The 24,323-nt window shown below is 38.6% G+C and overlaps 2 protein-coding genes across 5 annotated transcripts in view; one reads left to right on the top strand and one right to left on the bottom strand.

The window, feature by feature from the left end:
- The window catches only part of sec22c (SEC22 homolog C, vesicle trafficking protein), a 15,930-nt gene extending 2,670 nt beyond the window's left edge, over nt 1-13,260 (top strand). For 2 of the 4 annotated variants that reach the window (XM_035526316.1, XM_027016204.2), the window contains exons 7-8: nt 307-542; nt 12,186-13,260. In XM_035526316.1, coding sequence (XP_035382209.1) covers nt 307-507 — 201 coding nt within the window. In that variant the 3' untranslated portion in view covers nt 508-542; nt 12,186-13,260. Of the gene's footprint in view, nt 1-306; nt 543-3,383; nt 5,511-12,185 lie in introns of those variants that run through there. The other 2 variants (XM_035526317.1, XM_035526315.1) reach the window with 2 other exon arrangements.
- si:ch73-173p19.1 lies at nt 8,399-24,323 on the bottom strand. Its single transcript, XM_027016203.2, has 17 exons — nt 24,163-24,323; nt 22,740-22,846; nt 21,652-21,788; nt 20,548-20,708; nt 19,620-19,760; nt 17,911-18,346; nt 17,595-17,669; nt 16,929-17,019; nt 16,144-16,352; nt 14,177-14,419; nt 13,576-13,674; nt 13,273-13,466; nt 11,577-11,751; nt 11,201-11,357; nt 10,720-10,873; nt 9,826-9,937; nt 8,399-8,823 (listed from the first exon to the last, which is right to left on the bottom strand). Exons 1-17 carry the CDS (start codon nt 24,175-24,177, stop codon nt 8,633-8,635), a joined length of 2,697 nt encoding a protein of 898 aa, XP_026872004.2. The 5' UTR covers nt 24,178-24,323; the 3' UTR covers nt 8,399-8,632.

The following is a 24,323-nucleotide window of genomic DNA, read 5'->3' as shown; positions in this document are numbered from 1 at the left end:
TTGAATATCTCTTACTACAGTACATTGCAGTTAGTCACCTGAAATCTTCTTTGGATATATTATATATGCAGCATTTGGGAGGCGAATTTTACATTAACAGATAGATAATACTGCATATATAGCCTAATTCATATATGAATTAAGCTGTATATACAGTAGTGTACCTGCTAGTGTGAAATTTGTGGTGCGTGATCTTTCCACAGTAGTATTTTATAACTCACTGCTCACTGAGACTTTCCATGTAGATGAAAGTTGCTCATCCCATAACACATTCCAATCCAGACACTTGCCGTCCCTGCTACACAGTGTCACCTGTACTTATTCTACTCCACCCTGAAGAAGCTCAAGTCGTTTGCACTCCTGGCTGTCATTGTTCTATGCAATGCCTTCCTGTTCGGCCTCAGGAACGCCTGGCAGCTGGCCTTCCACGTGTCCGTGGCCTGCCTCTCCACACTACTCTGCCTTCAGCGCAGGCTGCTAGAGAGGTCCCTGGACTGCGGCGTGTGAGTCTCCCCCAGAGCAACTTCTGGAACAGACGCAAGGTAGGCATGCGACTTTGTCACGTTTTACCGCGAGCATGTCTCAGCCACCTGGATGCAGTGGACAGTGGTCTCAGCAGAAGACAGCGGTAGAGCATGCAGACAACCTTCAGCAGCTGCACGTTGATTTCCAGTAGGACACTACCTTCCAGGATTGAGCTGAATTGTTAGTTGTCCTGCCAGGACAGTGTCTGAATGACTGGAAAAATTGTGGGTACAGCACCTTTTCCTCTTAGGGGCCATAGATTATTTGGATGTTTGATTATGATGCACATTATTACTTCCTCTCCCACAGGGGTGAGGAAGGTTTATTATTTCAAAGGTTTTTTTCTTGATGAATAAATGTAAAAATATTTTTCAGGGCAATTTTTTAATGTACTTGTTATGGGCAAAGAACTTACTGACAAAAAGAAAGGGAAGCACGCGCAAGTGTCCAACTGAAGCGTTTAATGTGCACAACATAAGAAACCGACATAACATCAATGACCGACAAACGTTCAGACAAACTATGAGGTTAAACACAATGACATAATAACATAGTCACATAGTAACCCCCAGGTGGTGTGGCTACTCATACCACACCACCCGAGGGAGGCGTGGACGAATGGAACGTTATTAGATGGCAATAACATCAGAACATAAACACAAGTCCAAGTGTGCCGCCAATTCCCAGTAGCTGTCAGCAGGCGGACAGCACCATGAGAGTACTGAGGTTAAGGAATCCATAAAGATATGATACAATCCATTGTATCATAAGTGATTTGTCAGAGATTCAACTTAGTTCATGTGAGTTATAGTAAAATAGGAAAACGTCCCTTTGTTTTAATTTAAAAAACAAAAAGGCTACAATTGCTATTTACAATTGCTGTATATCTTATATCTAGTGTGTATAAAGCTTAGTATTAATTAAAGTTTAGATTTAAATAGGTGTGAAAATTACTTTTTGTTTCATTCTATTATAAAATCTAAATTTTGTTTAAATAAAGCAGATTATATTTTGTAATTTAAGTATCTTGTTCAACTTGCAATGAGAGTTTTCCCAATAACTTAAATACAACACCCAACCTTCTTATTAATACAAAATGTTTTTCACTCATTCATTATTTACAAATGGACTAAACACATTTGTATGTTTTCTCAGACTTTTCTTAGACATTAATTTTGTAGTTTACAGTATTAGATGTTTTTAATAAGGAACCGTGGCTGGTATACTTAGCAGATGAAGAACATTATTTATTTTACTCTTAATGTACCTACATCCACTAAAGTTTAAGAACCTATAGAGGTATGGCAGTGATGATGAATAACTAGGTTATTAATATTCAGCAGGACATTTTGAAAAATTAGTTATCATTCAAGTTATCATTCATTTCAGTTATCATTTCAAATATCATTATTTATTCAAAATTAATTAGCCCACAGTTCACACCCACCATCTGAGGGAGGCGTGGACGAATGGAACATTATTAGAGTGGCAATAACAAGAACATAAACACAAGTCAAAGTGCGCCACCAATTTCCAGTAGCTGTCAGCAGGCGGACAGCACGATGACAGAACTGAGGTTAATTTACTTAAGAATTTACTTACCTTGTTTTGATCTTATTCACATTCCTAAACAGGTCACATAAGTAAGTTTGGTTTAACCCTGCTGCAGGGGCTGTAGGAACATCTAGCATATAGATGCTTCTTCATTTAATATAGCATGGGGTGTTATATGGTAAAATGTTATGCTTTGTGGCAGTTAAGGCTGGATAATATGAACAAAAAAAAAACAAAGTAGTGATTAAATTAAAACGTACTGTGATCTTTCTCTTTGTTGAATAGCACGAATGTTTTGATTCAGCAGAACATGCTAGAGTGCATGGGATTGGTCAGGGTGTACACAGGACACAACTGGTTGGAGGGCTGATTCTGAGCTTTTACCCTTCTGCAATATCTATAATGCAAAGGCCAGTATACTTTAAGAAGACTGTGTGCAGCCTTAATGTAACAATCGCTTATTAAATAATATGATTCCCTTACCTGTATAAAATATTCAAAACTATGCTTAGTGGTTTTTTATATGGGAATTCAAGTAGGGTAACCCCAAATCATGTAGGCCTCTGCTTTTGTTGATCTCTGAAATTCAGTTTTAAAATTAATATACAGATTGAATAACTACGAACATGAATTGTGACTACTGTAAATTGTCATAATGCCACAGATTTTTCATTTCATTATTTCAATTTGACAGTAAAATAATTGCCACATTTCCAAAAATCTGCAGTTAATCTGGCTAACAGTAAAATCTTGGAAGTGTATATATTTGCTATAACAAATTCAAAGTTCATAAAATACTATGTGTTTTGGATTAATAAAACATTTTCATCATTGTACATTTCTAATATTTATAGGTAGGCCTATTTTTTAGAGTGGAACTAATTAAGGTTGAGTTGCACTAACACATTTCAAGAAAACATTAATTTAAATGGTTTTGATTCATCTTTCTTATTTCTAAGCACATTTTATAGGAGATGTTTTAGCAGCTACTTATTGTTTTAGACAATGTACAAATCGCAATTTTAACATATTATTTATCTTAATTTTGACTTGAATTTGATTTGAACGTAGGTTGATATAAAATATAGATGAGACACACTTATTATTGTATCCCAACTTGAATATTTCTACACCATAAACGTGAACTTGAAGATCCTAAATAATAATTTTAAATAGAACATTCAGCACTTACAAAGCCAAAGACTTCCAGTGTGACTCAGTCAAACTCATGCTAGAGGAATATAGAGCAAGTGCTTTCAGTAGCTCACATACAGGCTTTTATGTTGTTTGTTTGTTGTTTGTAGCAGGGAGTGATTTATTGTGTCCCCAGCTCTGAGGCTGAAGGACTGCAGTCAACGTCCCTGCTCAGACAGACCTCATATTCAACTCATCAGATAACTACCAGGGTTAGTAGGAATGTCAGGATCGGAAAATCTCCCAACTGTGCTGCATTCTGGCCCTCTGAGACCACAGCTGGGCCCCGCAGAATTAGGCTGACATTTTAAAAGTTGACATCCTTTCTGTGCTCACTCTAAGGCAGACACAGAGCCTGTCCTCCAGTAACACATGTAGTACTTCAGAAGTGCTCCATTGCTTGTCTTTAAATAGTTTAATCCATGGAACTGCCATGGTGAAACACTATTTGTTTTCTCTGAAAGGTTTGTACCAAAAATATAGCCAGATGATGCTTGTGGGATTCATTCATATTTAATAATGAATACATTTATTCAGTAACACTTGATCACACACACAGAACCATATTTTTATTCAGTGTTGAAAATATTTAAAGATTCAATCAGCTTCAAGTTTTGCTATAATGTAGGACTATGTTTATTCAGCCTATTTGCTCAAATGTTCTCAGATTTTACAGTTTGTATGTATGGGTATGGCTGTGACTCACATGTCAAGGTTTTTTCTTATAGATCTGTGGGTATTAAACAAGTTCATAAGCTATGCTGACCAAATGAATGACATTTATGATAGTTGCCATAAGTGTAATGAAATATCAGATTTTGCTATGAGATAGAATAGGATCTTTACAGTTGCTTCATACGCAAAGGTTTGTTTAAGTATTGTATCAAGCACTATTTTATCATGATTTGTGAATTAAATGATTTGTGAAAAAACTGGTCTTTATTTTGCTTTAGAGGATGAAAAAACAACAGAGGACAGTCAAAAACTGAAGTAAACAAGCTTTTGTAAATAATGTAACTAAAATTGTAATCTTTTTTCTATGTAAAGTGTGAATTTTTAAATTATTACATTTTTTAATTATTAAAAGTGCAGTAAGTTGTGTTCACTGTACATCTTGTAAATCAGGGATATTGACTGTTCAATACTGTTTAGCTTCGGTAATTTGAACACAACAATTGTTTAATAAAAAAAATCCATTTAATTATACAGAGTTGGTTAAATGTAAAAATTGCTGTAATGACAATTTGAGGTCCAACTCAGAGGACTGATTCGTCTAAGTAAAAACATGTACCGACTCTTCTAGTTCTGACAAAGCTGTTGACAGATTGCTGCGATGGATTAGTTTAGTGTTGCCTTTCTTGGCATTAATGAGTAGTACACAGTGCAAGACCCTGCTTGGTTGTGACATTTGCATCTGAACTCTAGGAGGCACTATGATTTGAACTATAATTTCACTCTGAAACTACGTCAACAGATCGACATCACACCACATCACAGTTTCCAGGGTTATATCATTTTAGGATTGCATTTTGTATGATGCTTTGTATTTTCCTTTATGTTACTTTGGAAGAATGATAAATAACCTTATTGTCAGACAGTAAGTAGAACCTGTGGTTACATATTTAAAGCCACAGGGGCCAAAAAAGTGGTGAGGTTTATGCCCACTGAATAATGGCATAATGGGAAAGAATTTATCTGAAATTAACAGCAGAAATCCTCTTGAACTTTTTCAAATTTTAGACAAGAAAAAAAATCTGGTTATAAAATAACAGGGATACCAGTCGTAGCAGCAAACTCTTGGAAAACTAGACTCTATACAGATGGAGCCGTGAGATTAACATTTGCAGGGAATGGATTGAGCGCCCTGCCTGGCATAATATAAATAAAAATTAGAGGGCACCTCTCACGGGCCCCTCTTAGAAATGCCAGAGGGTTAGGACAGATGGGCAGGACTAGCAGGACACTTCATCTCTAATGCTGAGCCCCACAGAGCTGCATGTTGAAGACTGTTCCCAACAGATCAAAAGGTTTGGACATCAAGCTTTCGAGATCGCACTCTAGAGCACTGTTCTGCCTCTCTTCACTGAGTAAATGTCTAGGAGAGGACACAGATGGTTTCTCATCCTGTAACTGCCTTTCAGAAACTTTGTATTTAAACGATTTAAAAGATTTGTATGTATAAGATAATAATAAACCAGCTTCTATACTGGGTAAACTTCAAATAACCTTCATGTAGGATTTTTCTCAAACATGCACTGATAAGAAAAAAAACAAAACAAAACAAAAAAAACCCTATAGTAACATTTTATTGAAGGTTACGAGACACCTACATTAGTGACAACTCACTTAAAAATAAACATTAACAAACACTTATTCCAACAAGCGTAAGCTGTCAGAAAATCTGCATTTGTCCTTTGATGTCAAGGCAACATCACATCTATGCCACAGGTTTTTGGTGACATGTGCATGTGTCAACATTTTATGGGGTGAATAACAATTGTACAAAGTCAATTTCAGGTTTTTGTTGTTGTTGTTTTTGTTCTTTTGGTATGTCAAGGGTGAAGTAATGATGATAAAACACTGTTTGCCAAGTGAGTCTATCAGTGAAATTTAACAAATGTGAAGACTTCAAAAAGATGCTCAGTAGTATCTTGTAATGTAACAATGACATGAAAACCTAGCAGCTAACTTCTACAATAGACTTTTACAACAGACTAATACAAGACATATATATATATATATATATATATATATATATATATATATATATTTTTTTTTTTTTTCCTATGGCTAATTTAAAGTCACAGACATGACAGATTAAGTTACACATTGCTCAAGGCTTGGCTAGCATGCTAAGGCTAATTAATTACCCTCTTCTATCATTTCATTCTCATGCTCTCATTCTTTCTCCAACAGAAGCCCACATTTGCATGGAGAGGTCCTGGTGCAGTCATAGTTTCCATGCTGTTACAATGGGCTTTGGAAAGCTAAATCCAGGCATAGGCCTACTTTTTAGATCTACCTACAACTTTTCATCTTATTTATTTTAGAACTAAAAGTTAGAACATCATTCTTTGAACTGGGTTATGATGGATCTAAGCCTATTTGGTGTTATAAAATGAACTCTTAGATAGCACTGCCCCCCATCGTATGTAGAAGTACTGAGAAAAGTAAATGAAAAAACTAGAAATTGTGGAAATGACTGTTCAGATTTTTTTTGGAGTATAGGGTGTCCAGCAGTCTAGCCAAAGAGCATACTAAAAAATAATTAAACTTAATGGCTATCAGTGTGTATACAAAGTCGTTTAATAGTATCAAAATAATTTACAGAATAGACAATATCTTCAATTGCCCAGGTACAGAAGTTTTACAAACTGTTTTACAAATTTACTTATTGTCTTGACAAACCAAATTAGATTTTTGTAATGTGAAGCTTAGAACATCTTAAATATATTATTGCTAACAATACAAGCCTGGATTATCCAAAGAATATGATCTGATTTAATTAAAAATATATAAAACATCATGCGTTAAAAAAAAGACTATGCCAGACCTCTAGCTTTAAATGTCCACATCACACGTTTCTGAAATTGCAATAACAATCAGAAAACCACACAAGCACATGAAAACAGTGGTTTAGCACTTCATTTTTGTCTCTTTTACAAACATCTTAAAATCCTTGTTATCATTTAACAAGGATGATTCTTACTGCAGCATCACAAGTGCTTTGCACAGTATTCATTTTCTACTCAAATTAAGATTGTTCCAAAATGTAGTAGGCTACCAGCATGCTAAGGTTTGCCACTTGCTGACCAGAAGTGGTCATTTTAAGATTTACTGTAAAAGTAACATTGCAGTTCTAAATAGCTACTCCTGAAATTAAACATCAGTTTCATCTTTTGTAATTTAATAATAGGTTCAAACTATTAAACTGTATACTATGAATTAACCTAATGTTTATTTGTTACTAAATAGTTTTGTACATAAACAATTTGCAAGAAAACCAAATTCCTTTAACCACTTAATGAAGCAAATGCATTCTCAGAACATATTTTAATTTCTCATTACACTTTAAATTTGTAGGCTTAAATATTCACTAAAATCTATAAAAATGATAAAAACTAAAATATGAACCTTCTGCCTAAACAAATGAATGCATTTAAATCTATTGAAGCTATTTGAATAAGTTTTATGCAACTTATTACCATAATTGTGCATATAAAGTATAAAACAATACTCATATAAAGAATAGTCACGGTGAAATCTACTGATGGTGGATATGGCCTTATCTCTTACATGCTTGTCCATGTCATACAACTCGCAGCCTCCACAACTGAGCACAAAAGCTCTTGTGATTCCCAAGAACATTTAACTATACTGAGCATTTAAATTCAAACACCTATAACACAATAAATCATAGTAGCCAAGAATTTCACTTGACTGTACACAACAAACACCAAAATTCGGAAAATTTCCTGACTCACCCGAAGTGATAGCTGCTGCTTGATTGTAGCCATTTGTCACTGATGGCAGAATTTTTCATGATCAAAAGGACAAAGTTTACACTGATATCCAAAAAATGTTAACCTGAGTTAGGGAATGTTGATGCGGCAGAAAAAGATCTGCATGTAAACAGCGAGAAACACGCCTGTGATCAATTTCCTCAAGATAAGGAGATTTTTGTTTGGTGCTTGGGCGTGAAGTTATTGATGTTTATTTACTCCCCGCTCTATTCGTTAGTTATTATTATCTAAAATTACTTTTATCAATATAATTGATTATCCATTAAGACAAATAAGGGTATACATTCTCAGTATGTGCTCAAGTCATTAGCTAGCTAGCTAGGTTACCATGTCTGCCTTGAACATCACCAGCAAACAACTATGTATCTGTACATTATAGTGAAATATTTGCCTGAAATTCCAGTAGAAATGGACACAGCTTTCCAAGCTGGACTTTTTAAAAATTATGGTATAGAGGAGCGCTTGCTTCGTAAAGATTTAGGCACTCCCACATTTCTAATAACTTCTCCCTCTGTTGTGACTTTCTGAATCCGCTTCACTGGAATTGTGTAAACTTGCCCTAACCACTTCAGTGACAGGGATCACGCATTTTTCCAGACCAGTCAGCGAGCTCAACCTAACTATGCTTTTTATTTTTTGCAAATAATTATTACAACACTAACATTTGCCATATTCAAAAATACATTTGATTAAACTTCTATATAGAATTCTATATATTACTCAATATTTGCGTTTAAAACAAAAACCGTCAATACTGCCAACGGCCCACAGGTTGAAAGTCACTGCCCTGTACGATTTAGACTGAGTTAAATGCTGAACAGTGCTGAAGGATTGATTCATGGCAGCAGGTAATTAGCCCCGTCCTCGTCGTCAGACTGCTGCTCCGGGGGGATGGTGCGGATGTTATTCGCTCGGACACTGGTCAAATGAGGACAAGTGGCGATTAAGTCGCCAATACCCTGCAAAGTCACACCAGTGCCATCCAGATTCACCTGGCTCAGTCTCATATGATAAAGGAACTTCAACCCTGGAAAAGAGAAATGAAAGAGAGAGAGAGATGATGCAGACAAGTACCTATCTGGGCATGTCTGTATATGTGTTGTTTATACTCGATTTTAAAGCTTTTACCCTGCGCATACAATCTAAAACCACTCCACGCCAATTATTCATTAACCTTTTATATGTTTCGGAAAGCATTAATATGATCAATATGATTCTGAAGTCAAGAGAGGATTCACTTTTCTATAAAATCGTGTCAAAATAGTTTTGACTCTACAATACGCTGACCATGTACTACCATGACTGTAGCTGAACAGACTGCCTTAAATGTATATTTTAATGTTTTATTTTAAAAAACTCTAGAGTGACAAGCTGAGCACATGCAACAGGCGTCTACACCATACCACATCAATTGCCATATTGGAAGAGAATCTAATGTTAACTGTGACTACCTCCTCCCATGCCTCTGGCGGATTAGACACTAATGCTACAACCAATGCATGCAGAAAGGTCTCCGAGACCGTCAGTGTTCCTGGCAGAATGAATAACCAGTGTCGGACACGTCTCATTTTTAGCTCAGTGTAGTGTGACGTGGGTAAGTAATGATGTATTTCCATAGCTAGTCATGACTAGTGTGATTAAATTGCGATAGTTTTAACTAAAACCCCACCTGAAGACACATTCCCCATGTCTGAATCTTTTTTAAATATTAAAATAATAAACATTAATACATGTAAACCTTAAACAGCACACCTGTTGCGACATGTACCTGTATTGTAGAAACCAGCAATAAGCCCATCAATTTCACTAAACCCTCCTTTGAGGGACAATGGGGCTAAGTGGCATACAGGAGGAGGACAACAATTCAAATAAAATAAATAAATATACAGAATGAATAATTAAAAAGTGCATCATTTGCAAAAACGGCTGTATTTAAAATAACTTTTACAGCCTTTCAAATAAGGTTGTGCAGTAAAGCGTGCATTAGGTGTGATGATGGCCCTTAAGGTGATGAGGTAAGCATTCTTACCATTGTCAGTGATGCGAGTTCTGCTCAGGTTGAGCTTAAGGAGTTGGGTGCAGTGAACAAGACCCCGTTTCAGTACTGTATCTCCCACACGTGTCCTGGCCAAGCCTATTACCTTTAAATCATAATCTTCCATAAGTGCACATGTGATTGATTACTCACAAGCACATATAAAAGACCTAAACATTCCAGCTGAATTTTATAGTAACTGACGAGCAATATTAACACTGACAAACATGAAAAGGTGCATTACCCCTGGGGTTCGTGTTTAAATCCCCACTGCATTATTCATGGCCGGTACCCTCAAGTATGCAGCACTACTATCTAGGCACATTATCCAGAGCTGCTAGGTGTCTGGTGCTGGCTGATACTACTGGGACAAATACAGACATTTCTGTCCTACAATTAGTGCTCACATGCAGCTGGAACAATATATACAATATGAACAAATACCAAGGAACATATCTAATTAAATTAAAATGTATATATTTTTATAAAGAGGTTAAAAATGAACTTTGCAAATATGGCTGGATTCATCTTAAATTAAGTATTGCTAAACTTCATGTCATACGTATCGTGTTAACATGGGTTAGCATTACACAGTAAATTAGCCTCACAAATAATATATTAAAAATATCTGAAATAAATAAAACATCTGTATTTAGCTACTTTAACTGATGTCATGTTTGACTGTTTACATGTTTATTACTTATTGATGTACTCGTTCATGCTTTGTGTGGAGAGCAAAATATGGTGCTTTGTGATCAGATGGTGAGATTCTGAAGCAGATTCAAAGATCTTTTGGCAGCCATGTTCCCCCCCTCAAACATGTTTAGCGAATGTGAATCAGATGGTGGAAGATACAATGCAGCTAATCAAACCCAGTGGCTAATTTACCTGTAAATATGGCAGATGTGTGACGAGAGCAGCCACACCTTGGCTGGTGACACCTGTGCGGTCCAAGCAGAGCTCCAGCAGCTCTCTTAGACACTTCAGGCTGGTCAGCCCCACATCACTCACCTGAGTGTTGCTTAGCGACAGCTTTTTCAGCCTATCACATGACAGTAGGGGACAAGGGACAAAGGTCAGGTGAATTGCCATGCCTGTTTAGGTCAAGCACATTAAGCAGTTCAGAGTTTCTAAGGTATTCGCTGAAAAAACCTCTGGGGCATATTCTATATGATCAAAATAAAAAAATGTTCAATTACAATTTAATCAAATTTAAGGCCAAAACAAGAACTCAGTAGAAAGCCAAAGGCCATAAGAAATAATAATAATAATAATAATAATAATAATAATAATAATAATAGTGTTACTGGACCAAACAAAAGAGTCTTTAAAGCAGATCTTCGGACATTCAGATATTACACACACGTACCGGGTCATACTGGCAAGTTGGCTGATACCCTGGTCAGTGAGCTGTGTGTAGTCAGTCAGGTCGAGCTCAGACAGCAGGGTCTGCTTGGAGAGGTATGGGAGTCCAGCGTCAGTCACTGAGAGGCGCCCAGGCAGGGTTAACTGGGTCAATCTCAGACCTGCAGCACACAGCGGAGTGCACAACCTTGGAGTGACAGTGGATGCTTTGTTGAATTTTGTCTTTTCCATTTGTTTTTTAAATTAGGAATTACTGGATATAAAAAGTCAGGAGAGAAACATGGCTTTGTTTATCCCCCCATAATACCCTGGGGGAAAAGTGTCCTTCAGCATTAATTAGGTGTTACATGAACACACTGTTATACAACCATAGGACTCACCAGAAATGAGCTCCAGTGTGTGGTTGCCATCAGCAACAGGAATTGAGGCAAGACTGAGAGCCAATAAGCTGGTGTGAGTAGCAATGGCTTGGAGAGAGTCTTCCCTTACCCTCGTACCATCCAGGTGAAGAGTCTGTAAATACCGCAGCTCCACTAGAGCCGACACATCACTCACCTGAATTTAAAAAAGGAAAATAAAACAAACAGGCAGCTATTTGACTTTAATCTGATATTATTACATTTACTAATTATACATTTGAAAGGGAAAAGTACAAATGTGAGAAACTATATAGCATGTGGAATAACAACAAAGTTAAAATGCTCCAAGACCTCCGAATTGGATAGCAAACAGCTAATTAACAGCAAAGTAATAGTAGCAAAAAAAGATGGAATGTGTGAAGATGGAGTGCAGTGGTTACATTACATGCTCTTTAGAAGAATATACTAAATTAAACTCTAGGTAAAATAAGAGGATTTATTAAGGATTTTGCATGGAGGAATGACCACCATATCAACAAAATTCACAAAATATATCACCAGTTCTACAAGAATGTTTCAGAACTAAAAACTGTCTCCATTCTGATTCATGCTTTTTTCTGTCCTGGTTAGATACTGTAATTCTGTCCAGTGGTCTCCATCTACCAACAACGTACAACTTTCAGCTGACTGGACCCTCACCAAGACAAAACCAACCAACCATACTACCCTTACAGTGCTTCACTGGATTCTCAAATGTTTACATTGAATGCTATGATGAATGGACAGGCAACGTAAAATAGTTTTTCTTACATATAAACCCACTCATCACCCAGCCTCAGCCCCTCTCTCTATGACCTTCCATCAACCAACAGCAATGAAAGATGCTGGACTACTTACGACACCCATCATGCATCTATAAAACAGTGTAAAACCAAGCTTTTACTTCTCAGAAGCCCACCCAATCTCCATCCACGTCAGTCAGACACCATGTGAACATGCTCCAGACTTAAGTTCCATCTTTTAGGATTGAACTCTGAAATGCATATTAATGTAAAGCATGCCAAGGTCCAGTCCAAACATACGGAGATATCCATGTTGCATGTCTGCAGAACCAACCATGGCTTTGGCTTGCACACTTAAAACTCCTCACAAGCAACATGAAGAGGCTCCACATCCTGGGCTGAAGTCTTTCCTCATGCTGACCTCCATGTCTGGTACACAAAGAAGAACACAATAGCCCTGTCTGAAGACTCACTCTTCCTCTTCTTGTTACTTCTTCCAGGAACCTGGCCTTATGCCTCATCCGTTAGGACAACACAGATCTGTTCTTCTCACAGGCTAAATACCTACCAAATGATCTCAGCACTCACACAGCTCCTACATGACCACTAATACGCCAAAAACCTTTGGCACATATTAAATTATTCAAACTATGGCAAGATTGTTTAGAATGCATGCTACGAATGCTTAGATCATTCTCTGTGTTAATACATATATTCGTTATACCACTTGACAGGACAAACAGAATAAATAATACATTTATTCCTATGTACAGATATTTCCATCTAATATTCACTTCATCCAGGTGCTGTGACACAGTCAGTATTCAGACAGACAGTAAGCATTTAACAAGCAGGTGAAGAGAAGATCAATGAAACTCAGGATTGGGCTCCTGTTTAGCCCCTTTCAGCCTGGGTTGGGGTGAGCTGGCAGTTACCGTGGTGCGTGCGATACTGAGTATGCGGAGCTGAGGCACACAGGCAGGCAGCACCGAGACCGTCGTGTCGGTGATGGCAGTCTCATTCAGACTGAGGTGGGAGAGCACAGATGGGGAAGACTGCAAGAACTTCAGCAGCCCTGCATCACTCACTTTGGTCTTATCCAGTGCCAGGAAAGACAGACACTTGAGGTCTGAATTCAAAAAAGAGGGAGAGAACTCTTGATTTCTTTATATGAAGATCAACTGTTAATTCTGTTTAAAATATTTCCGTTAATAGTTAGTCATCATAAGGAAGCTTACTAGTAATGTGCTGTAGACAGCAGTCGGTGAGTTTGCTGCAGGAGGACAGGTTCAGATGCTGCAATTTCAACAGGTTGGATAATACTGAGAGTGCAGCATCTGAAGACAAGTGAAATAAGGACAAATATATGTTCCGTATTCCTGCACTAAAAAAAGGCAAAAATATGTGGTAACATAATTTATAATTTACCATAAGCAGCCATATGAAGAACTGCAAGACTGTAAAATGATCAAAAAGACTCTGGACAGACAGGCGGGAGAACATACACACACCCATCAACCCACTCACACAGCAACAAACACATTTACAAAGGTTTACACAAACACAAAGCAACAAATGCACACTCACACAAACACACATTTATTTATGTGAATTGTTAGGACACAGGAGTTATATATATTGTATTCTGAATTTTAACATATGTATTATACACATTCATATGTATGAAATGTAGATGAAATGTAGCTTTTGTAAAAAGCACTTGGTGATGATTATTTTGGCGGTCCTGAAAAGGTATATCAGCCCTTTTCTCCTAAATAGTCAAGGCATTTTTGTCCTGAAAATTCACATAAACACACCTGCACACACACACTCACCCACCAGTGATGAGAGGTGAGTTGACCAGGCTGAGGTGCTTCAAGGCTGTGAAAGCCCTGAGTTGTCGTAGTAGCTCATTGGTGGTATATGGGTAGCTGTTTAGGACAAACATCCGGAGTGGGCAGCCAAAGAACAGCTCAAGGGTGCGTGGCCGCAGGAGACGCTCGCTTGCCATGTGGCTCAACAGCAGCTCAGCCAGCTCTGGGGTCAGGCCAGCTAGACTGCTACTGTACTGCATCCTCGGAGCTAAAAGGCAGAGTAGGTAGGAGGCAAGAAAGAGGCATAGAGAGGGTGAGAGAGGGGGAGAGAGAGAGAGAGAGAGAGAGACAGAGTGAGAGGGAGAGAGAGTAGCACTTCTTCTAGCACACTTTTCTCTTTTTTTTTTAACTCTTCCACTATCTAAAATAATTACAAATCGTCATTGGGGAAGGAACTTAGCATTTCTTGCTGCAAAATGTGTGGCAATATATCATCGCCTGAGTGACACTGACAACATACTCTACACTACAGCCCCGACAACACCTCTCTATGTGTATAATCATCTTTATCCTGTTAATTCTCTCTTATTATTACTACATTTACATGTCGCTTTTATCCAGTGGCTTACGATTCTGACCGAACACAACTTGAGCAATTGAGGGTTAAGGGCCTTGCTCAGGGACCCAACAGTGGCAACCTGGCTGTGGTGGGACTTGAACCAGCAACCTTCTGATTACTAGTCCAGTACTTTAACATTTTTACTGTTAGTTATTATTTTGTTACTTATGATTGTTATTTCCACAGAGGACGTTCAGTTCTGAACCCCATATACTTTTGGTCAAAATTGTACCTGATACAGTGATGCCAGTAAAGCTACCTTAAATGAAGCTGAGAAGGATGAAAGAAGCAGAGCTCCTCTCCAACAGCTCCTTTCAAAAGCACTGGATGAAAGCACTGGAAATACGGAGTACCAAATTTGCTGCCATGGCCTGCTATGAGCTGAGATTAAGTGCTGGAATAGCCCTCTGGGATGGGATGAGAAACTGGAATTTTTCTGAGAGGTGGGACCGATAGGCCAAACTCTTCCCAACTCAGTCCACTCTACATTCAGTATCTACCTTTCTTATTAAGGCGAGTTGACATGCACATGCATGTACATTGGTAAAATTAGCTTTTGCCCTCAAAACAAAAGCAATGAACGTTGTATTTACGCATGATTCCTGATATCCCACACGACCAGGCAGGTGCACAATCTGAAGGTCAGATGTGACACGCGGCTGTTTAATGCCAGGCTTAGCTGTATGACATCCCAGGAATAATCAGTTTATCTATAAATCTACTCTCTATATAGTATTTGTTAGTCCTTTTTGTAACTTTAATATACTTCACTGTTGCATTATACCCTTGTCACGCCTCCCAACCCTGTACGCCAGTCTGAACCACATTACTTACAGGAAACCCCAGGGGAGTTAGGTGGTCCTCCACACTCAACCATCACCCAACCCTACAGCTGTTTCACAATCTTCCTCCCGAGAATACAATTTCTTTCATTTTATTGAGAAGTACTGCCTCTATTATTTCAGTACGTACTGATTATTTCTATTGTGTTTTGTCCTCTCCTGTTTTCTGACTGGCTTTTGGCTTTTTTCAACATTTTTTTGGGATTCCCACTGGATTTTGTATTTTCTCTGGCCTTGACCTGGTTTATTGACTCTGTACCTGATGTCCGTCTGGCTTAGAAATCTTACTATTCTGGTTTTGAATTTGGCCTGTTATTTGACTACGTTCTTGGATCAACATATCATTATTAAACATATCTGAACTTATATCTGCAAGCCTCTGGCTGATTCTGATCTGTCACAGCCATACTGTCCTGAACTGAATTAAACAGCAGCTTTCAATTATGTTCATTTGCAGATTGTGGCTTTTTAGTTCACCCTTAATTTGAATAACAACAGCAGCAACGGTAAAAAATGCTCTTTCTCTGTGACCTGTCATGAGAGAGACTGTGGCTCTTCTTGCTAGTGCAAAAAGCGAGGGCACACTGGGGGTCCTGAAGGCTTTTTTTGGTGGCGAAGGCTGTCTGGATGGGGCCCGTCCTTCATCTTGTTGAGCTGCTCGCTGGAGCCGCTCTGCTGCAGCTTGTCCTGGCATCATTCTGCTCTCTTCTGGGGCTGCTGGGTCATCACCCACAGGCTCCCTGCAAAAGCAGACACACACACACACACGCACGCACGCACGCACACGCACGCACGCGTTCCATAACACAGAGCTGTATAATTACCATGTCTAATATTACATGCATAAAATTACTGTTATGCCATTGTCCTAACAAAGATTACTACTACTACTACTACTACTAATAATAATAATAATACAACCAAATTCAAATGTGAATTAATTTATTAGCAAATTTTTCCCCAGTTTTTGTGTCTTATTAAAGCCATGAGTATATTAACATGCAATCATGGGATTAAACCAGCACCCAGCATGTTATGTCCTACACAGTAAAATATAAATGCTGCATAGTTTTGGCCATTGTTACTCATATTCAGGACACAGGGGGTTAGGTTGTTAATCAGTTATATTAAATGTTTTCTAAATTCATCACATTTGCATATTCAGACAAGCCACTACATTGCAGTCATCTGCTCAAAAGCACATATTGTGACTTCAGGGAGAAGGCCAGATGAAAGAGAATGTGCAAGGAAAGGTTTTAGAGGCTTTACCAGTTTCAGAGGTTTTCCAGTCTTTGAGGTGTTACCAGATTTCCTACCTGAGTCTGTTTCCCTGATCTGGCCAGAAATGTTGAGGCTCCAGGCCACCTCTGATCCTGTTCTCAGGGAAGAGGAGCAATGGAGACACACCTACAGAGAAGCACACTGGGTCAGCTCAGAACTGCAGAGGAAACACACCAGGTCAGGACAGGTCTGCAGACAAAAGGCACTGTGTCATGGCTGCGGTGCTAATGGACAGGCTCAGAACATACCCCTATTGATCTGGAGACAGTATCCTAACAAATGACTGACAGTGATGGTATTTCCCACATTACTTTAAATTTGCCTTTAAATGATTAAAAAATCTCACACTGCAAAAGGGTTTCCAAATGTGATGTTTCAGGCTTTGTGATTCATTATGTTTGGGTTCAGTCATTGTGATTCATTGTGTTTGGGTTCAGGCTTTATGATTCATTGTGTTTGGGTTCAGCCCATATGATTCTATGTGTTTTGGTTCAAGCTTTATGATTCACTGCGTTTGGATTCAGGCTCTATGATTCACTGCGTTTGGGTTCAGGCTCTATGATTCACTGCGTTTGGGTTCAGGCTCTATGATTCATTGTGTTTGGGTTCAGGCTCTATGATTCACTGTGTTTGGGTTCAGGCTCTATGATTCACTGTGTTTGGGTTCAGGCTCTAAGATTCATTGCACTTGGCTTCTGTACCGTTGAAAAGCGGCTCTGCCGGCTCCCCCAGCTGGTCATCATCAGCTTCACCAGACACCAGACGCTGGCCTCGCCCTGCCAACCAGAGACTATTTTAATGAAAGAATTCACTTAAATTACCTCAAAACCTTAGCTGGACAGAATGGTGCATAAGACGTTTATAAGATCAAGGGAAAAACTGTTGCCATTTCTTCTAAGATAAAAGCCCTTATAAAGTATTGTCATGTCTCAGTATGAGCTCTGCCTATGGGGAATGCTCTAAAAGCTTCAGACTCAGTCATAAATTATTGTTGCACTGATTCACACTGGTTTATACCCCAGCAGTGAGAAATTCCTGAGTGTGGAGGTTGTATCCCAGCATGCTCTGCTGCTTCTTCCCAGAGTTGGTGTGGAAAGGGTCGTGGCACTGCTAGCTCCAAACCTGCTGCCTCTTGCTGGAGAGGCAACTCATTGGGCTGTAAACCAGGCTTTTCCTCTGCCTGCTCACTAGCCAATTGGCCAGTAGGCTTGGACGTGTCCTGGGGATTCACAGGGCGTATGGTCTGTATACAAAGGGCTGCGTTCGGAGTTAGCCCCAAGGAACGTAGGGAGCAGGCGAGCTCCGTCTCGCAGAAGCGTCTACGAGGAAAACCCTGTATAAGGGTGAAGGCTGGAAGAGATGGATGCTGAGCAGCAATGTGTTCCACAACGCTGCGAAGAGAAGAGTCTGCTGGGAAACATTCACGCATGGATGCACCAGACGGGAGGCGAATCTACAGTAATACAACAAAAACAAACAAACAAACATTGAACTGCTACATATTAGACAATGAAGTAGCTATTATTAATGAAGACAACTGAGAAAAATACAAGGTGATCCTCTGATATATTCAGATATATATACTCTGCATCCTTTTTATTTTATATTGTTCTGCTCACAGTGGCAACAATGAAATAAAACTATAAGTACAATAAAATAACACACAAAAAAACCCCTTTTTTCTCACTTTTCTTCTCACTTCAGTGGTATACACGAAAACACTTGTCCTAAAGGCTTTACATATTATAAGTCTTTCATTTCTCAGATTAGAGGAGAGTTAAAGTAGGCCACGTGTTCTTGCTGGATCCACATGGCAAATTTGTCAACAATAGTTTGCCACTTTCTGCTTTTCTTTGGCTTTAAATAAACAAACACAACAAGTAACTGTTTGAGCTTAATTGTGCATGATAGCATAATTTCTAGTTACAGGCCATGCACTTTCTTCATGATCCATTTCATTTACTAAACGATGCATATGCTTACTCTTGGGATAATGACAACTTTCCTTAATTAACTAAATAAATAATAATAATTAGTAAATAAGTTTTATCAAATGTGTCAATCAGATTGCAACATTATGTTAGCATCAGACTTATCCAAATTCCGCTGGTAATTATGCTCACATTTTCATCGGTGGCTTATTTCTGCTATTTGTAACTAAGATTATTAATTAGTAGCTGGCTTTATGGTGGTGCTTCCTGTGTGGATAATTTTGGCAATTAAATGACGAGGGAAAGACTGAAGGAGGTCAATGGTTTTTCAACATTCATCCAGCACATGCGCCGCCAAACTCTCTTCCATTGAATGTCCATATATACACACACACACACACACACACATATATATATATATATATATATATATATACATATACATACACACACACATACACACACACACACACACACATACATACATACATACACACACACGAACTTATTTACATTTTTTTTTTTTTTTTTTACATTATTTACATTTATGCATTTGGTAAAAGCTCTTATCCAGAGTGACTTACAATTCCATATGGGCAACTGTAGTGTTAGGAGTCTTGCCCAAGGACTCTTATTAGTATAGAGTGGTATATTTGACCAGACAGTCCTCCATGGAAGAGGCACCACTGTTACTCACTACGCCAGATTACATCACTACAACTATGGTATACCCCACATATGGTATTAGGACAGTCAGCCAAAGCACCTATGCACTTTTGCCATCCAATACCTCACCATGAGGATGCACTGGTTGTCAGTGCTGGTGTGAACTCGCGCGCCCAGCCTTTGTTCCTGAGTCTTGGGTGGGGACGTTTGGGACTTCTCCTGCTGAGTGTTCCGGTCTTCTGCTATCCTCTTCAGAATCAACTCCCGTTCCTGAGGACAGCAGGTAGAACTGACTTATGCTTCGGATAAGCAAATGTTTCTTATCTGAAACATCTATCTGCACACCATTTGTAAAGATGTCTTGAAGAAAATCAGCTAAGTGTTGTAAATGTAAATGAAGAAAATGCCCCTTTCCCTGAAATAGGATTAATAAGAGTAGACTTTTTAGTGAGATCATCAGTGTTCATCAGGTCAGCTACATTAAACCTATATGTTGATTAACTATAACAAACTATATGGTAAACGTAGCTTACTACATGAAGCTACAGCCAGGACTGAAATCTTCTATTAATTTAAATAAATAAATAAATCGAAAGAATTGCAGGAATGTAAGAATGTTCTCAAACTAGTTTGATCTTGTTAGTGGTCAGTAAACTCCATGATACATGTCCTACTACATGACAAGATGCTACATGACATTTAAGATTTAAAAAATACATTGTGTTCTTTAAGAAAATGAATTTTATCAATGCTACTCCTCTACTCTATCAATAAAACTCAATCTAAAAAGTAACACTATTGCAAAACAGATTTAAATCTATCTTTTCCTCTTTTAAGTGATGCTACTGCACAGTTCTTGGAGTAGACATGGAGCGTTTGTGAGCTGGCAATGAAAAACAGGAAATCCCAGATGGAGTGGAGAGGAACGATTACAGATGTTTTAGCACAAGAAGCTGCTGTTCCACTCCATTCTGGTCTATAACGGGGCCATCATATGCATGTTCATTCAAAAATGTTCCTTATGTACTCCAAGTAACATGTTTTAAATCTCATATACCTGTTTCTTTTGTTTCCTCTCCACCTGAACCTCCTTTGCCAACCTCTGTCTCTGCTGCTCCTGGAAGTTGCTCCTGTCCTGTTTTATGCGTGACTCTAAAGGTGGGGGCTCCTTTACTGATTTTGGAGCCAAAGCAGGAGGATTCAGCACCAAAGAAAGACCTTCCAACACAATGTACAGACGGGAAAACATTCACTTATTTGCGTCAGCAACCGCAGTTCATGATAAAGCCATGATAAAGCTATAGAGTCACTCAAAATGTTACTGTAGTTAACACACCACAGACCACTGCTCAGTGTATCACACCATATCAGACGTGCAGTTCATGTTAAGACTGGTTTACAAGCAATTATCCAACATGTAGTTGGTTTTACATTGTTTGCTGGAATGTTTTGATGGAAAACAAAACAGACAGGCTATGCTTGCACAATAACCTTTAAATGGGACATATATTTCATAAAACATGTTCTGCTAACTGATAAAACATGAAAAAGTGAACAGTATTACTACTCAGTTATCTTTCCTATGTTTATGACATGTGCCTATAATCTGATGTAAAACATGACTACATTGGTTGAGTTCACTTGTATTGCACTGGGAGAGGTTCATAAGATAGCCTGTTCTCTGGGCCTACCTTGTTCTTATTGTGCTTTCAGTAAAATGACAACATTTATGACTTGATGTATTTTTATGTGTTCTGATGATAGCTATTTTTTTCTGTTTACAAATGGACAAGATAACTTAGCTAATTACAAGGGTTTCTGTTGGTTTGTTATTTTTTTTTATATTAGACCTTTAGCAAAACAGCAAGGATTACAGAAAACTATAAGACCTACCCCCACGCACTGCCAAATTCTAAAATACAGATTAAAAAACAATTATTTTATTTTGAATATGAATGATATTGCCTAAAATACAGACAAGCTCTAATTTAAGGTCAGTTTTGTGTCCTCCTAACTTTCTCTTTATTTGGCTGCGGGGATACAGTCTGTGGCATGTCTGACACGAAGCTCTCACGCACAACACAGAATGCAGAGCAAACCCAAAGACTTTTAAAGATTACCTGGTGCAAAAAAAGATTAGGTTAGTCAATAAAATTCCAACCTGTTCCTTCGGACTGCGTAGCTGCCGAGGTGCTACAGCCTGGGACATCTTTAGGGGGGTTAAACGCAGAGAATGCATTGGCTGATGACTGCGACTGCTTCACCAGTCTGTGTCTTGGACTCCCGTCATGCAAAAGCCTACCAATATAATATAACAGTAGGAGTGAGAAAGGGGCTGGATTGTTCATTACCATCCCACTGCATGCTGCTTAGGCATAATTTCAATCATTCTACTGTATTACATCACACCCTCTTTTGGACACCTCTGGTGGAAACATGTATTGTAACCAACCAGGGGAACTCTTCCGCAACCAGATTAATCTGGTGATTGTGTGTGCATACACATTCAGGGCTGCGTCCACACGGCCTTGTGTTTTTACGTTCAGCTTTAGTAACACGTCTGTATGTGGTGGTGCGTGTTGTGCCTAATTCCCCACACCACCATGCATCAAGACTATTCTCTGTCCTGGCTCCCAGATGACAGAACGAACTCCCACTCTGTCTGGAAAGAAGAGTCTCTTGCAGTCTTCAAATGCAGACTGAATACTTGTGGAATTATTTGTGCAATATTTAAATGACAATTGATCCTGTATTTATGTTGAGTAACTGAAACTCTAGTACTTATTGTTTGGTGGTGTTTGTTATTGCACTTATTGTCTGAGATAGAGCTAATGCTTATTTTGCACTTCTAGGTATCAGCATTGAGTCCTATATTTCAGCAGTATTCTAGTCCAATGGTCTACTGAACTCTAACCTACTGTACAGGCTAGGATACATTCTGTGAGTAGACGACAAAGCATTTTGGTAAGTCGCTCTGGATAAGAGTGTCTGCTAAATGCCAAACATGTAAATGCTCGAAATTGAAGTGGACATTAAAGCACAAGCACATCGTTTGGATAAAAGCTATGTGGCAGGAAAAGACATCAGACAGTGATGCGAAGTTTCCACTGAAAGCAGAGAAAAACTGGCAAAGTACATATACAGAAAAGATCATTTTAATTTGCAACTTTGGTAGGATATTCCTTTGGTGAATGAATGTGTAACTATAGCATAGATGGGAAGATTCCTGTGATACTAACAGAAGCTTACCATTCTGCTGCCTCTGGAACAGAGAAGCATCCGGCCTGTATGGCAGCCTGTATTTGGTCTTCAGTAAAGCCCATTTCCCTGAGAGTTTGCAGGAGCTGACCAATTGTCTAAAAAAAACCAAAAAACAAACAGATACAGTGTAAAAGTTCTATAAGATACATCAAAGGCTATTAGATGCATGTATGCCATGTTTCTGCTCTCTTATGTTCTGTGCAGGGACTAACATTCACTGTACTTCCATGAATCTTGCAAGTCACCATTCATCAAGTATATGCTCAATATTTTCAACAACAAAATCCAACTTCTTAACAATTAAACTCTATGCATTATGTATACACAGAAGTAAGGTTTTTGAAGCAGTTGGCAGAGGATTTGTCAATCCTGTGCGTAACAGTCATAACTATACCACAATGATGTTACATGTTTTTGGTGGTGGTGATGAAAGAATGTCAGGCACAGTGTGGATGGCATTCTTCACCACACTAAGCCACTCATGTGTAAAACACTCGAAAACATTCCACTGCTGAATGTCCTCAACAACCTCACTAGCATTAACATTTCTGTATTTCCTTTTCATCTAAACAGGAGCTATTGTTTTGCCTCAAACTCACAAAACAGTGCACAACAGTACTGTAGAGTACAACAGTAAAATAGAGCAATTCCTTTTAACTCCCCAACAAGAAGTTCGTTTTTAAAACCAAAAGAACCCCAAAGAAATGCTGCCGAAGCATACGTTTTGTTCGCTGTAAAACAAAACACAGGCTGTTGGACGGATATAGCCCACGCCATTTCTGACACAGGCTAAACTATGGGAGAAATTGCATATATCCAGCCAGCAGTCCCTCACTAATTGGGTTACAGTTAGATGGCTAAAATGCAAGATAAATAAGCAATGCACACCCCTGAAACTTAATATGTCTGTTTGGGAATTAGCAGAGGCCAACTCGCACTAAACATACTGTGATGAAAGAGAGGAAGGGCCAATGCTCTTGGTGTTCCTTGACAATTCCCTAGCTAAACATGTTCCAAATGTGGAAACATTTACTGCATTACCGTGCAAACTCCGTGGGTGCGTTTTGCTGTAATATCAGATCTGGGGCTATCTAACTAATCTAACCTATGTAAGTTTGGTGCGTGCCGCCAGGAAGTTAGCGTTAGCTAGGTTAGCTAGGCTAGCTGTCCACAGCTGCTAATTTGAAGTTACACGGACTTTAAGTAGGTTAAAATGGAAAGCACAGCACACACCTAGCTAGCTAACATCTTTAGTTGAGATATTCTATTGCCTATTGACTAGGTTAACTAGCTAAACCACTGTGTTTCGCCATGTTTAGCTAGCTAAGCTATCGAGTTATCTACTCGGCTAGCTTAGTTTAGCTAGCTGTGTTGACAAAGTAAAACGGCCGTTTGAATGGCTAAATCTCACCGGCAGGGACTCCATTATTGTAGCTGTAAATGACAGCACGATGTTTCTGTCCAGTTAAACCTGGAACAACTCTCTGTAAGATTGGGTAACTGGAAAAAAAAACCCCTGTTATTATGAAACAAATGTTCTGCCAAAAATGTCCAGTGACAGTACTTTGCACA

Source organism: Electrophorus electricus, chromosome 5 (assembly GCF_013358815.1).
Source record: "Electrophorus electricus isolate fEleEle1 chromosome 5, fEleEle1.pri, whole genome shotgun sequence".
NCBI lineage: Eukaryota > Metazoa > Chordata > Actinopteri > Gymnotiformes > Gymnotidae > Electrophorus > Electrophorus electricus.
The sequence above is the reverse complement of the archived record's forward strand: the minus strand, read 5'-3'. Positions and strand labels throughout refer to the sequence as shown.